A 14,766-nucleotide genomic window follows, 5' to 3' on the forward strand; every position below is an offset into this window, starting at 1 on the left:
ATAGAGAGTTGCTCTGTGGCATTTCCTAAGTGGGTCCTTTCCCCACTCTCGCTTATTGTAGTGCATTATTTATTTATAAACCCTTCCAGTGTGTATTTTACTTTGAAATGTTCACAGCTGGAGTGTAACCATTTACAAAATTAATTCAGGGAGTCCAAATAAGCACATTCCTTTGGTTTACCCTTTATGGTACAAGTCATTTTTTTCCATTGGGTGAAAACTTTTAAGTCTTCGATCCAATGGAGTAGGTTGGAACTGTATTCAAATTTCCCCTAAGAGGTGATAATTCAGTTAGCTATAAGTAAAAACCAGATGAGCACATTATTATTTAGACCAAAAAGTGTGCTGTCAGCTCAGTATGGGATGCAGTACCACAAGCAGGAGGGAATTTAGTGTATCTCTCCAAAATAAAGTACATTGAAGTATTTCCTTCTAGTAAATCACAACTAAACTGGTACCTAAAATTACATGTTGTCTCCTTGATTTATGTACAGCGCTAACAGTGGAATAATATTAATAGTTACAGCAGTGATTACAGATCATTATACTCAATAGATTTGATTCTGTTTGTATGCTTTCTATCATGGATGATGTTCTGAGAGTACATAAATTGGTCTGATTTTTCTAAGTAACATACTTTGTTTTGTTTTACAGACTTTGTCCATTGGAGTACTTGATATCTTTGGGTTTGAAGATTATGAAAATAACAGCTTTGAACAATTCTGCATTAACTTTGCTAATGAACGCTTACAGCACTACTTTAACCAACACATCTTTAAACTAGAGCAGGTAGGTCTGAATATTCACTGCATGACGCAAATGACAATTTGCATAGACATATTATACCTTATTGACTTGGAGTATTTGTTTTTTATGTATGAATTTGTGCTTTAATGGATTTAGTCATACTTAAAATCTAAGATGTTTTTTACTAGTCATTATCTGTAAAAGCCATCATGCTCTAGATCTCCTATGTCAAATGACTCCTCCATTCTGGGCCAGCTCTGAACTTAGAACTACACATAGTTTATGTGAGGATCCTGAAGACCTCAACTGTTGTACATTTGTCTCCCATGTGTGCAGTCTGAGGTTCCCCAAATGAGAAATATTCTCTTACCTTTGTGGACTCGCTGCCATGCTATCTAGATGCCACATTTATTCAAAGTTCACACTCTCCCTTCCTCCAGTGTCTTTACTGCTTCCCAGTGTAGGTGGGGTTACTCTCACTTGTTTGTTTTTTTTTTAAGGCAAAACGTAGGCAGCCATTACATTACTTTATTACAGGAGGGCTCGTATAAATCACTTGGTCATGTGTTGTGTCCAAAAGGTCCCAAGGCTCTGGCTCGTTCTAATTTCTGATGGTCAAGTTCCTACAGCCAAGAATGTTCAGACTCCGGAGAGTTTTGTCATGGCTGATCCAGAGCTGTCAAGGTGTGTCTTGGAGGAAAAATGGTTCTTTAAGATACCTTGGCCCTAATCCATTGAAGGCTTTAAAAATGAGGGGGAAAAAACAAGAAGCAGTTTTGCTACTGAATGGGGAGCCATAAAACTCAGACACCCAATATGTTGTGTTCTTGTGTGACTGTATTGTGTGGTAGGTAGGCTCCTTCATAAGTTTCTGGGTGGATGTCTCCTGCAATCCGAGGTAGAATATACTGCATTAGAAGTGGCAAGACATGGACCACTTTTGCTACATCCACATTTGATAGGAAAGAGTATAGCCTCCTAGCTAGCCAAAGGTGGGAAAAGACATTTCCAATCACCTATTGTTGGTATCCAGCAGCCCTACACAGGTGTATCAAGAACACATTTATTAAGAACCAGTTATTTCAAGTTGTGAAGTTAACAATTCATGAGCAGAGTCTTGGTTTATGGCCAATAGGGAGCACACACTCTCTATGTGATTTTGCACAGATTTTAGCTAAACCAGAACAGTGCAAAATTCAGTACATGGGGACATTATGTAGATCCTTGACCCTTTCTAAGGGACTTTGGGTCCCTAAACTTGTTAATGAATCATTATGCTCACACCTACATTGCTAGGTAGTATGTTCATTGGTGGTATTTAATCAAGTATAATGAAAGCTCATTACATAACTTTAAAATATTAATTTTCCTATGCGTGCAGGTCCACAGGTCCTCACTATGGTTGAAATCTTGACTGTTGAGATTAATGGGAATTTTGCCACTGACTTCAGTGGAGCCAGGTTTTTGCCCAGTGTGTCTTCAGTGTACTTGCAGCTTTGGGGACAGAACCAAACCTGTGCATACCAGGCAGAGCAGACCAGTTTAGTTCTGTGCCTCTGCAGCACTACAAGAGGCCCTGAAATGCCAGACAAGCCTGGTGAGAAGGGGAAGACACAGATGTGCTTTTCTTGCTTGCACCCCAAGAAGAGGAGACTTAAAATAAGCTATGTAGCACTGAATAATTTGAGGCAATAATTTGCCTTCTGAGGCAGTTTGCTGCAAGTTCTACAGCTTCCTCTGGACACTCTTGTCCTTGCTGAAGGGGCTTTTTGCTGAAGGATTCCCCAGAATTGATACCTCATTGAGGTGGAATTTCAAGGCAGCCTCTGTAGCCCTGAAAGCCACAGAAGCTTCTGCCTGTTTCATAAGAGAGATCCTAGATGTGGTCATCACACTGGGAATTCCTACATTTTGCTATGTGGCTCTCCACACCTCAGTATTCCTCCCTCCACCCATGATATATGCAAAGGTCCTGATTGCTGTACTCAGACAGGAAGGGATGCTCTTGAAACCCTTCCTGGGCTAGCTTCTGAGCATTGCCCTTAGTCCATTTTCCAAGGGAAGGGAGGCTTTTAAAGCATCCTCTTCTGGATCAATAAGCTGGGCAATTTCAGAGGCCTACAAGTCCAAATGCCTTGTACCACTTTGCAAGTTTAGGACACACTGGCTGAGAGCAGAGGGATCCTTTGCAAGCTCTCCTAGCAAAAGATTTGCAGGATGGCTACGTGGTCATCAGTTCACATCTTCAGAAATTCAACAAGTATCAGTGGATGCTGCATTCTGCTGAAAGGTTCCTGCAAGAAGTCACTCGTCAGTGAGGAGAGACTGACTATAAGTGTTGTATATAGACAGGCTTAACTTTTCCTCTTGCCCTCCCTGAAGCCACACTACTAAAAAGAATCTCACTTTAGACTCTGTGGACCTGACTGCACAGAAAAATGGAAACATGTATCCATGTTTTTATACTTAGCTGAGAATTTCTTTCCGTCCAGTAGAAAGGTCCACAAATCCAATTCACCCTTGGGGAATTAGTTCCCAGATTATGGATTAAGATTGGGCAGATGAGGATATTGGAAGATGTGATAATATTTGCTTGATCTGTAGTAGGACATTTGTCAGCAAGGTATTTGTAGCCTCACAGTTATTTGATTCCTTTTATGCTGAACCATAAGTAGTTTTGGCTGTGATAATTACCTCGGTTTGAAACATTCTTTGTGGAGTAGCAGTGGGCACTCGCCTCTGCCTCTGACAGATGGGTTTGGTTCTATCTTCATAGTGTGATGCAGGTGGAAAATCCCAAGCAATGGGGTATGCTCGGGTGTTTGGACCATTGCTAGGGTATTTAGAGCTTCCCATGAGAAGAAAGGACATTTTCTGGTAAGCAGTGAGAAATTTTCTTGTAATTGTTTCAGAATCCCATGTGTGAGAATGCTGTTTCACAGTGACATATTATGGCCATTTGCTGTACCTTATTCTTTAGTACCATGCATGCTACATTCCACAAGGTGATAGAACTCTGATTTTTACAGAACACTTTCATGGCAGCAAATAGACTTGGGTGAGAGTCCAGCACAAGAGTGGTATGATATTTAGCCTTACAGTGTTATGTGGTGATGTCCTGTATGACCCATCACAAAGTGTAGATTGTCCAGTGGGAATCTGTTGTTTACTATAAACCCTTATTCTACCTAAAGAAAATGCTGCTTCCAACTGTTTGTAGCCAGCCTCTCCTGGTAGAGACGGCAGGTATATCCCCTCTTATCACTACAGATTTCATTGTACTGTATATCAAGAGAGTCTGTTTAAGACTGAATCAGATTCAAAAATCTTCTCACTAACAGGCTCTCAACTCTGAGCCAAATAAGTATAACTGGAAAGAATGCCAATCAGGATATTGTTGACAGTAAAGTAAGGGAATGGGGCAGAAAGGGTTAAGTGTTAGATTTCTGCCTTGCACAAAGCCTTTCTAGTTAAGCTTGCTTGCTTGCTATATTTATTTATTTATTTATTTTTAAACCAACTGTTCCAAATTACTGAAGAAGACTTAGCTCATGATGATTCATGATAGCCTTGAAGTATGCTTTACCAGATGATAAGCATGAGTGAAATATACTAACCGGGCTGTAAAACACAGGCACATAAATCCTGTTGCCAAAAGCCTTAGATTCAGAACTATAATGACCTTATTTCTGGCAGTATGCCCTTGCCCAAGAACATAAACTAAGCCTGTGCTATCATTCAGGAGGAGACTTTTTACTCCCATCTCCCCAATTATTTCACCCAGAGTGATTCTCATCCTACCACCAAGCAGGCTGGACACAGCCTCCACCATTGCATCCTCTAATCTCTTTCAGTAATTAGCTACTCTTGGAATGTGCTGCTCACCCATCTGACCAGAATTCTCTCCTCCCCATGTGATTAAGCATGTTAAACTCCACGTTCTGCCTTTGTCCTGTTCAAATGGGTTCTTCTCCATGACAGATAAGCATATTGTTGCTGTGCCGGCACTGAGGGTGTTTCTACACTAGGAAAAATGGTTGCTCTGTGCTATAGCTTACTATTGGTAGCACTGGTACTATTGCACCAGTGCACAGAATAATTATAATTTTTTTTAGTATGGATAAGGTCTCAGAAAGAGTCTGCTGTTAATAATAAAACCATTTATGACTTTATTCTGCTTGTGGATTTTAAAAAATTATTGATTCTTTTTTACACTCTGATCAAAAATCTTTCTTCTTGCATGACTCATTCATGTGACAATGAATAATACTGTGAGTAAGGAGCTTTCAAAGCTGTTCATTCCTTTTTTATACTACAACTTTCAGGTATTCTTCCTTTAGCTGAAAGGATCATGATATAGCTAAACTTAGATGAGTGTTTGGTGGTAGTGGTAGGGTTAAATTTGAAAATAGGTTCTGCAATTTCCATTTTAAAAATGTATTGCCCTCCAGTTCACATCTCATTTTGTACACTGGTAACATTGAAATTTGGTAAATAAACAATGTTCATTCTGGAGAGCATGCATGTATCACTCTTTAAAAAACTGGTTGAATAAATAGGGTCTGAGATTGCAAAATCAGTTTTCAATATGCTCAGTAGCCATTGGCTAAGATGTTTAGCAGAGACTAGTGAAACCCTGTTATAATATAAAACACATGGTTGCTGATGAGCCTGACGTGGTGTTTTGCCCTCAAGCTGCTGCTGGGTCAGTTGGCATGAGGAGTGATTACAAAAATCTTACTGAAATATCTGCAGCAGAGTTAAAAAAACAAAACAAAAACAACAACAAAAAAAACAACACACTGCTTTAATCTCAGCAGCACAAGTCATGGCTGTGAGAGGAAAAAAAGTGGATCCCATAATTACAATTCTCCAAAATTGTTCCATGCTTTATTGAGCATGGTGTTCCTGATCATCTTGGCTAATAGCCATTGATGGACATATTCTTCATAAACTTATCTAATTCTTGTTTGAACCCAATTACACTTTTGATCTTCACAACATCCCTGGCAATGAGTTCCACAGGTTGACTCTGCGTTGTGTGAAGAAGTACTTCCTTATGTTTGTTTTAAACCTACTTGGCTTTAAACCAATGCCTGGTTCTTGTGCTGTGTGAAGGGGTAAATAACTCTCTTATTCACTTTCTTCCCATCATTCTTGATTTTTATAGCCCTCTTATCATATCCATTCTTAGTCATCTCTTTTCTAAACTGAACAGTCCCAGTCTATTTAATCTCTCCTCACATGGAAGCTGTTCCATACTCCTAATAGTTTTTCTTGCCTGTCTATGTACTTTTCCATTTCTAATACATATTGTTTGAAATGGAGTGACCAGAACTGCATGCAATATTCAAGGCGGGGGTGTATGATTGGTTTATATAGTGGCATTATAATATTTTCTGTTTTATTATCAATCACTTTCCTAATGGTTCCTAACATTCTGTTAGTTTTTTTGACTGCTGCTGCACATTGAGCAGATGTTTTCAGAGAACTAAATACACTGACTCCAAGATCTGTTTCTCGTCATCCAGTATGTTAAGATTTTATCCAAAAGTATGTATTACTATTCCTAAATCCTAGATGGAGAAATGTAGCAATCTGAAAAACCAGCACAGAAATCCTAAAATCATAAATTTTGTGACCGTCTGTGCATCACAGTACAAAATAATTTAAAAAGCAAGTTACATTGTGTCTGCATCACAGTGATAAAGAATAGTAAAATGCAGTTCACTAACATGATGTGAATTGACTGAAGCCCTAGTTGTTACTTGCAGTACTTTAAAGGACCACAAATGTTCAGTATTCTTCACCACAATACTGCTCTGGTGTGAACAGCCCTTCACATATGACTAGGGCCCTACCAAATTCATGGTCCATTTTGGTCAATTTCATGGTCATAGGATTTAAAAAATAATAAATGTCATTATTTCAGCTATTTAAATCTGAAATCTCATAGTGTTGTAATTGTAGGGGTCCTGACCCAAAAAGGACTTGTGAAGGGGTTGCAAGGTTATTGTGGGGGGCGGGGGTTGTGGTACTGCCACCCTTATTTCTGTGCTGTTGCTGGTGGCAGTGCTGCCTTCAGAGCTGTGCGCCCAGCCACCAGCCACCACTCTCCAGCCGCCCAACTCTGAAGGCAGCGCCAGAAGTAAGGGTGGTATGGTAGGGTATTGCCACCCTTAGTTCTTCACTGCTGCTGGTAGGGCACTGCCTTCAGAGCTGGGTGCCCAGCCAACAGCTGCCACTCTCCAGCTGCCCAGCTCTGAAGGCAGCACAGCCATAAGGATGGCAATACCGTGACCACTCCCCCACCTAAAATAACCTTGCGACCCTCCTTGTAACTCCCTTTTGGGTCTGGATCCCCAATTTGAGAAATACTGGTCTCCCCTGTGAAATCTGAATCGAATAGGGTAAAAGCACACAAAAGACCAGATTTCACGGATGGAGACCAGATTTCACAGTCCATGATGTGTTTTTCATGGCTATGAATTTGGTAGGGCCCTACATATGACATTTAGAGAAAAACTGCATGATCAAAAAAGTTATTTCTTCCCTCATATGGAACATCTTTCTCTGGTGAGGTCGCCTTTATAGGCTGGCAGTACATTTTAGGTATGTGCATATTTTACCTTTATCACTGTGAAGGAGGAAAAAAACCCATTAGCAATCAACCATTGAGTATTCAGTTCAAGTTTCTATTTTAGTTGGACCTGGGAATAGCATGGGGGTGCTTTTTGAAAAAATGCTTTAATCAGCTGTATTCCATGTGACATGCAGAGAAATAACAAACTGCAGAAGCTATTGATTTGCTATTTGGCAACGTGCCCACCATACATAGCACTTTTTTAAAAAGTGAAGTCTTGTAGATACTAAAACTCTATCTTAGAATAGGAAGATTTCAAATTGAAAACGTTGAAGGAAAATGTGACTCCAGGAATTACCAGACCAAATACTTTTTGTTTTTGGCTGCATTGTGTTTGGGGATGGGGATTTTAATGCGTAGGACTGGATTCCAATCTCAGAGCAATGAGATTCAGCACCATTTGCCACAAGCATGTTACTAGATTTTTAAAACTATCAGTTAACTTCTGACATTTCAGTTTTGCTCCAGGTAACTAAATTGTTAACTCACTGTTTTCAGTTCTCAGTGGACCAAGGAGAGAGAGGGATTTTTTAGGGTAGTATTAGAAGATGCAGCTAATAGAAATTAAATGAAATGTTAGAAAGAAAAAAAAAAAGAAGAAGCAATATTTAACCGGAATATTAGGGAAAATTTATAGTCAGCAAGATCTATTAAGCTGTGGAATAATCTCTCAAGAAGAACTGTATTGCTTGGCCCATATAAAACTAGGCTGGAGAAAGCACTAGAATATGTACATAGAGAACAATCCTGATCTGTTGAGGTGATGGTATAATAGTTTGAGGTTTTTTTCATCTTCGATAACTAATTAGATTCATCTACCCATAAGAAGTGAATGAGAAATATGAGCTGATTATTTTGGATTCTGTTTTGCGTTTCATTTAAAGCGTAATTCATCTGAGTAATACATCCATGAAGTCCTAGGGATGTCACTATGGCTGTTGATTTTATGTGGAAGGCATTCAGATACTGTGGTGGTGGATGCCAGTATGGAACCCAAAGATAGATTTATTCTCCATTGTGAAAGCTACCTTGAAAAGATGAGAGGAATAACTGATAGTTTTGTTCAGGGCTTGGTCTGACCAGGGGCCTGGGGCCCAAACCTTGGTAGCAGTGGTTGAGTGGGATGGGGCTTTTTCCCAAAGAACTGGCTGCTAACTCAGTAGTGATTGCATTCAACAGCAGTTTATTGGCGCCTTCTCTTCTTCACTATCTACATCTACCAGTTCAGCTGTTGCATATTATTTCTTGTCAACAACAAATTGCCAGAACTGGGGTTTGGAGGAGGGGAGACCAAAGCAGCTGCATTTCTGTAGAAGGTTGAGCTTATGTGGACTCTTCCTCCTGTGTCCTCTCAGGTAGGGGTGTGTGTGTGTGTGTGTGTACACACACATGTGCACACAGATACAGGCAAGGGGTGAACGAGAGCAGTTCTGGAACAAGACCAATCATCACCTTAGGGAGGAAACGTTAAAGGGAATCCAAGCAGAATGAATGAAGCCAAAGGATGTGATATTGAAGAGAGGGAGAAAGAGAAGTTAATTAGAGGGAAAGCTATGAGGTGTCTTAGTATCATGAAATCACCTGTGCAGGACTCAGAGAATTATAACAAAATGTTTAGATGCCTTTTAAAATGGCCTAAAATACTTTGACCTAAAATACCTCTTCAGCACATAATGATGTTATGATTTTAAGGTTTGATTTCCTGGGACCTTTCAGGGCTAGAAGCAGGTGCAATATCTTGGAAAGGTGGGATTCTGCTTGCGAATGGTGGATAGCTCCCATTTTCAGTCTTTGTGTCACATGATATGAATCATCCTCAGGGCAGTGTAATTTAAGAGGCAATTCCCCATTATAGTAGGGAAGGTAACATTTCTAGTTGTATTTAAACATAACAAATCTCCGGCAGCTCAGTTAAAAAATGTGAATAGTCGCAGCAGAGATGAATTATTTTGACAAAGTACAAGTGAGGTGGTCAGAGGTGCAATTTTATCACGTATGTACAGCATATGGCCCCTGGTGAATTGTGTGATGTGGTGTTAGAGGAATCTATAGGTCAATATTCAGTTTTGTGAAGAATGTGGTATGTGTATTATGTTCTTGTATACATTTGAGGTGTATTAGAATTATTTATAGAGGAGTGGAGCTAGTCGGTGACAAGTGTGGTGCATGAGGACATTATTAAGGTTGCAAAGTTAGGAAATTTCACAATTAGATTGTTGGTGCAACCTTAATTTGCACCTTTTTTGCACATGCGTTATGACAGACTTCAGTTACATGGTCACATACAGGCAGATGCCCGCCTTGTAAAATTTCAGCCTGAATGGTTAGTTTTCAAAGTTATAAGCAACAGAAAACAGGATCTTATTATGGGAAATGTCAGACCACTTTAACAGGCTGTGCTACTAGCCCCACTTACTGTGTGTGGGGTGAGAGAAAGAGTATACATGTGATGATATGGGTGTAACTGTGCCTCTGGGGGGTCACAACTGAGAATACCAAATTCAGGACAAGCTGCTGGGAAAAAGGGCGGACATACCCCAAAACTGGTGGTTTTTCTTCCATGAGATATACCAGACCAGCAACAAAAGTAAACTTCTGTCTCACCACACTGTCTCACCTAAGAAGAAGTCAGAAATGTAGCCTCGTTGGGTATTTCAGACCTGAATTCAACACCCAGACACTAGACTTAGTGACAAGTGGTTATTTAAAACCAATTTCATTAAACAAAAGGTTTCTCCTGATCCCAAAGGACCAGCCACATACCGAGGTCAATATACAGCTCAGATCTTACCCAATAATCACGTTGTTGCCAATCCTTTAGTATCTAATATGTAAAGGTTTATTTATAAAAAGAAAGAAAGGTGAGAGTTAAAATTGGCTAAAGGAATCAAATACATACAACAATTGCAAAATTCTTGGATCAGGCTTGTAGCAGGGATGGAATAAGCTGCTGGCTTGTTAAATCTCTGGTTGCTTACAAATCATTGGAATGTCCTCAGTCCTTTGGTTAGAATGCTCCCATTAGTATAAATTCATAGTCCAGAGGTTTGAGCAGGAAAGAAGCCAAATGGAGATGTTTCCAGGGCCTTTTATAGCTTCTGCCAAGTGAAGGGAATCCCATTGTTCTAACTGTGGAAAATCACAGGTAACAAGATGGTATTTGGAGTCATGTGCGAGTCACATGTCCATGCATGATTTCGCTTAGTCATAGCAGAGGCCATCACAGGAAAGTCCATTAAGTGTAGATAGGCATCTTCCATGGTCCATTGTGAGTTAAATGTTCCTTGATGAGCCATTTAACTTGAATAGTCCCTTCAAGATGTTCAGGCTAAATACCATGTGGGTGTTACCACAGGAACAAACATTTGAAATACAGGTACACAGTTAATATTCATAACTTCAAATACAAAAATGATACATGCATACAAATAGCAAAATCATATTCAGCAAAATATAACCTTTCCATAGACACCTTACTTGATGTATTTTGTACAAGATTTGTTGCAATTTTATAACAGTGGTAGTAACAATGATCTACATGGTCATATTTTATCAGATAACGTCACGATGGGGCATAAAGATATTATTGCCATGAGTTTGGGGTTATTGTTCACTAATGGGATGAGAAGGGAGCATACCTATTTTTTCTGGGGACGAGAGGACTGGTATGGGCAGGCATCATTAGGAATTTCCTAGTCAATCCCTTTAAACTGAATTAAGTCAGACGGGGTTTAGTGATGGAAGGAGAGGACCAGGGTGTTGGAGGAAAGAGATTTCCTCTTAGAGAATTGCTGATTCCTTTGGCTGTTTGTCGATAATCTATTGTGCAGTTTATTTGAATGTTTTCTCTTACATCTGTGAAGTTTATTACTGACAGAGTATATGGTAACTCTTCAGAGCTGTTAGCTGTCTGAGCACAGGAGCTGAGTTCTGGGAGAAAATGTGGGTCCTATTGGAGGTGGGAAAGAAACAGTGATGCTGTTGTCACATAAGCTAATTCATGCAGCAATTATTTTGTTGGCTTTGAACAGAAATATATAATTTATAAACAAAAAACACAATTGTCATTGAAGTTTAGTGGCTATTTGAGCTCACAGGTGTGATGTGATATGGATTCTGGAAGAGCCAATATTTTCCACTCTTACAGAATGCTGCTGCACCAGATATCAATGTACAAAATAACATTTGTGTGGGCTTTGAAATATATTGTTTAATTGCATTTCCGTCTATATATAGGATAAACAACTCGGAGATTCCACTGCAAGCATCTCTTTAGTCTAATGAGCATTCAGGCTGTAACATTTTTAACTAATAATAGAGGGGGCCAGCCCATAGTATGAGTTTAAATTGTGTGTGAGGGAGAAGAGTCTCTATTATTATTCTCATCTATTATTTTTGTTAAAGTTTAGGAGATCTATATTTCAGCGTTGTTCTGGGTCAGTCCTAGAAAATAACATTTGCTTTAATTTAAAACCCTTGCAACCCTGTAATAGTTTATTTACATGGCCAACTATGTAGCCACATCTCTCCTGTTTATGGGTCTGAGGAAAAAGCCCGTTGTAGTCAGTGGGAGTCTTTCAGTTGACTTCAGTGGGCTTTGGATCAGCTCCTAAATACTGTCAAATCCTGTTAATTGAAACAACTGTTATAAATTGCATTGAGCTGCTGTCCTTTGAATGGTCACTAAAATAGTAACCTCTGATGTGAAGGAAATCTAGCTGAGTGCTTTTGTTTCTCAGTCAGCTGCCAACATTCAGTAACTGTTTTGAAAGTCTATCTAATTAGGTGCATACATGGTATTTGTCACCCACAGGAGAAAGCTGCTGGCTGATTTACTCCCACTTGAAAAATTATATACAACCAAGTGGTTTCTGTAAAATTCTTTACACTAATTCTAATGACTTTCACTTGCTGCTTCTCTCTGTTCCAAGAGTGATTTAATGACAGAAGAATGGTTACTTCAGATGTTTCAGAGAGGGCCTTAAAATGGGAATTCCCTACTTTTTCACATAGGACTGCCTGTTTCCATAGACAGATTTAATGGGGACCCCACAGCCCCAAAATGAGAAACTACTAGCATGCTGTTCTGGGCTTAATTTGTTTTCACTTTTCTTAGAATGCAAAACCATGATCTTTCCTATTAGTTCTCCTAGAGACAAGCCTGTAGGCCACAGCCTTGGAGCTGAAAACGCCTGCCATTGAATGATGTGATGAACAACTCCAAGCCAATTTAGTGATGAGAGAAACAGAACTGCTCTCAAGAGCTAAGCATTTTTCTTGCCAAAGAGAGAGAGGTGGCTAGTGATAAAGTGGGTGAGTTAAAGGAAGCCAGTCAGTTTACAACTAGAATGGAACATAAAAGAAATGTGCATGAAGGCTGTTTATCAGAAAGTGCTCATTACCAGATGGTATAATTAACAAACTGATTTATAAAACCTGTTTGTAGATTGTATGTATTTATACCGTGTATGTGTATGTCTACGTGTATATTTTGCAGGTGGAGGTTGTAAAAAAAATAGAAATTAAATGGTCATGTATATAAATATGTTTTCTACTTACTCACTTAAAATAAACAACAAATAGTTGATGACCTCATAAATGAAAGTATTGGCTTCTTCAGCTCTGGCACTCTCCTCTGGAGTGGTTTCAAGAACTTAAGGCATGTGTATCATCTGTGGCCCATAAACGTACAGGATAAAGCCAGCAATTGCAAGGATAGACATTGACCACATTTGTGCAGGAGTAAGAGCTCTGTGATGTTTTTTCCATTTTTGGAATTCATCATATTAAGAGAATTTTCTTAATTGCACAATTGTGGAAGGATGTTAGGAGGATTCCATTTAATTGGCTAACTCAAAATGCCTATCTAAGGATATTTGACAAAAGCATTCCATAATGTTAACTGTCTGTGATGCTGGCAAGCCAGGTGCCAGCTCATGCCAAGGGCCCCCATGTCTCAACTGAACGCTGACAAATGCGTAGCTGGAATTAGTCTGTTTCATCTGTGTATTAGTGTTGTTAAACTAAGTATTAGAACTCTAAAAATGTACTTCATGTTTAGACTTTTGAAAGCTTGTAAGTTGCTACATACATTAATCTCCCTTGTAAGATCTGTATCCCATACTATAAGTTAATATTTAAGTGTTTGCATTATGAGTCCCTAAGACTATGTAAATCACCAGACGAGAGAAGTATTAACAAGTGTGAAATATAGAAGATATGCATAAGTGAGGGATCCTCAGCCGCTTAGCCTGGGTTAGCCCTAAAGGTCATATATTGCTTGCTATTATAGAAGCTTCTATTAGCTTTTGAAACTTAAGACTGTAACTCATTTGTTTGTGTATGTTTATCTGCTTTAACCTTCAAAATAACTCTTATTTCCTTTTCCTAGTTAATAAATCCTTAGATAGTTTATTATAAGACTGGCTATAAGCGTTGTCTTTGGTGTAAGATTTAAGTGCAGTTGACCTTGTGTAAGTTATTGGTCCTGTGGGACTGGGAGTTACCTAAATATTGTTGTAATTTTTGGTACAAAGACCATGTATCACAAAGGCAAGCTTATCTGGATGGGGAGATAGATCAGAGTACTCATGGGGGACTGTCTGTGACTCCATGGTGGCAGGTGGTTCCATAGCACAGTGTTGTGTATCTCCTTTCTCCCAGTGTCAGGCACAACTTTTTCTTGCTGCTTTTGGTGAGATGTCTTTTATTATTCCTGACAGATTGAAGACACTCTCTCTTTTGCTTCCTTCTGTTTGGGAAATAGGGGTGGAAATTAGTCTGTCTCATCTCTCCTCTGTCACATTGACTACATATTTCAGAGTAGCAGCCGTGTCCGTCCGTATTCGCAAAAAAGATTTGTTAGTCTCTAAGGTGCCACAAGTACTCCTTTTCTATTGACTACATAGTCACCTTCTCTGGGTTTAGACTGCTTCGTGCCACCCAATGTCCACCAATAGCCTGTGATCTCTGATTCTGTCTTTTGTCAGAATCTGATTGCACATTTTGCTGTGGTGAGGTATCTGCTAGTGTGGTTATTCTGTCCTGGGTTCTATAACACTCTCTCTTGTTGCTCCTTTTGTAGCATCTTGGGCATTTTATGTTTTTATTTTTTTGGTGTTAAGCAGGGTTGTTTGCTCCATTGGTCCAGAGATGGGAGGAGTTGAGCCTGGAGAGCAATTGTATATACTGTATATTGGAGAGGATCCTAACTTCATTTGGATTCAATTTTTATCCTTCGGTGTTTTGAGGTGAAGGGAGTGTTTGCTGAAGATGGCACCAGAAGTTGAATATTCTTTGGTATATGATGATCAGAAGAACAGTGTTCATTTTGCTGGGATTTTTGATCAAGTTCATATTGAGGGGCTATTTGTACA

At 39.4% G+C, this 14,766-nt stretch overlaps 1 protein-coding gene across 2 annotated transcripts in view; it reads left to right on the forward strand.

Annotated features, from left to right (window-relative positions):
* The window catches only part of MYO9A (myosin IXA), a 398,158-nt gene that overhangs the window by 259,874 nt on the left and 123,518 nt on the right, over window positions 1-14,766 (forward strand). For both annotated transcript variants that reach the window (XM_084641695.1, XM_084641696.1), the window contains exon 11: window positions 655-789. In XM_084641695.1, the coding sequence (XP_084497821.1) occupies window positions 655-789 (135 nt within the window). The remainder of the gene's footprint in view (window positions 1-654; window positions 790-14,766) is intronic.

Source organism: Lepidochelys olivacea, assembly GCF_965140295.1.
Source record: "Lepidochelys olivacea isolate rLepOli2 genome assembly, chromosome: 10".
Taxonomy (NCBI): Eukaryota; Metazoa; Chordata; order Testudines; family Cheloniidae; genus Lepidochelys; species Lepidochelys olivacea.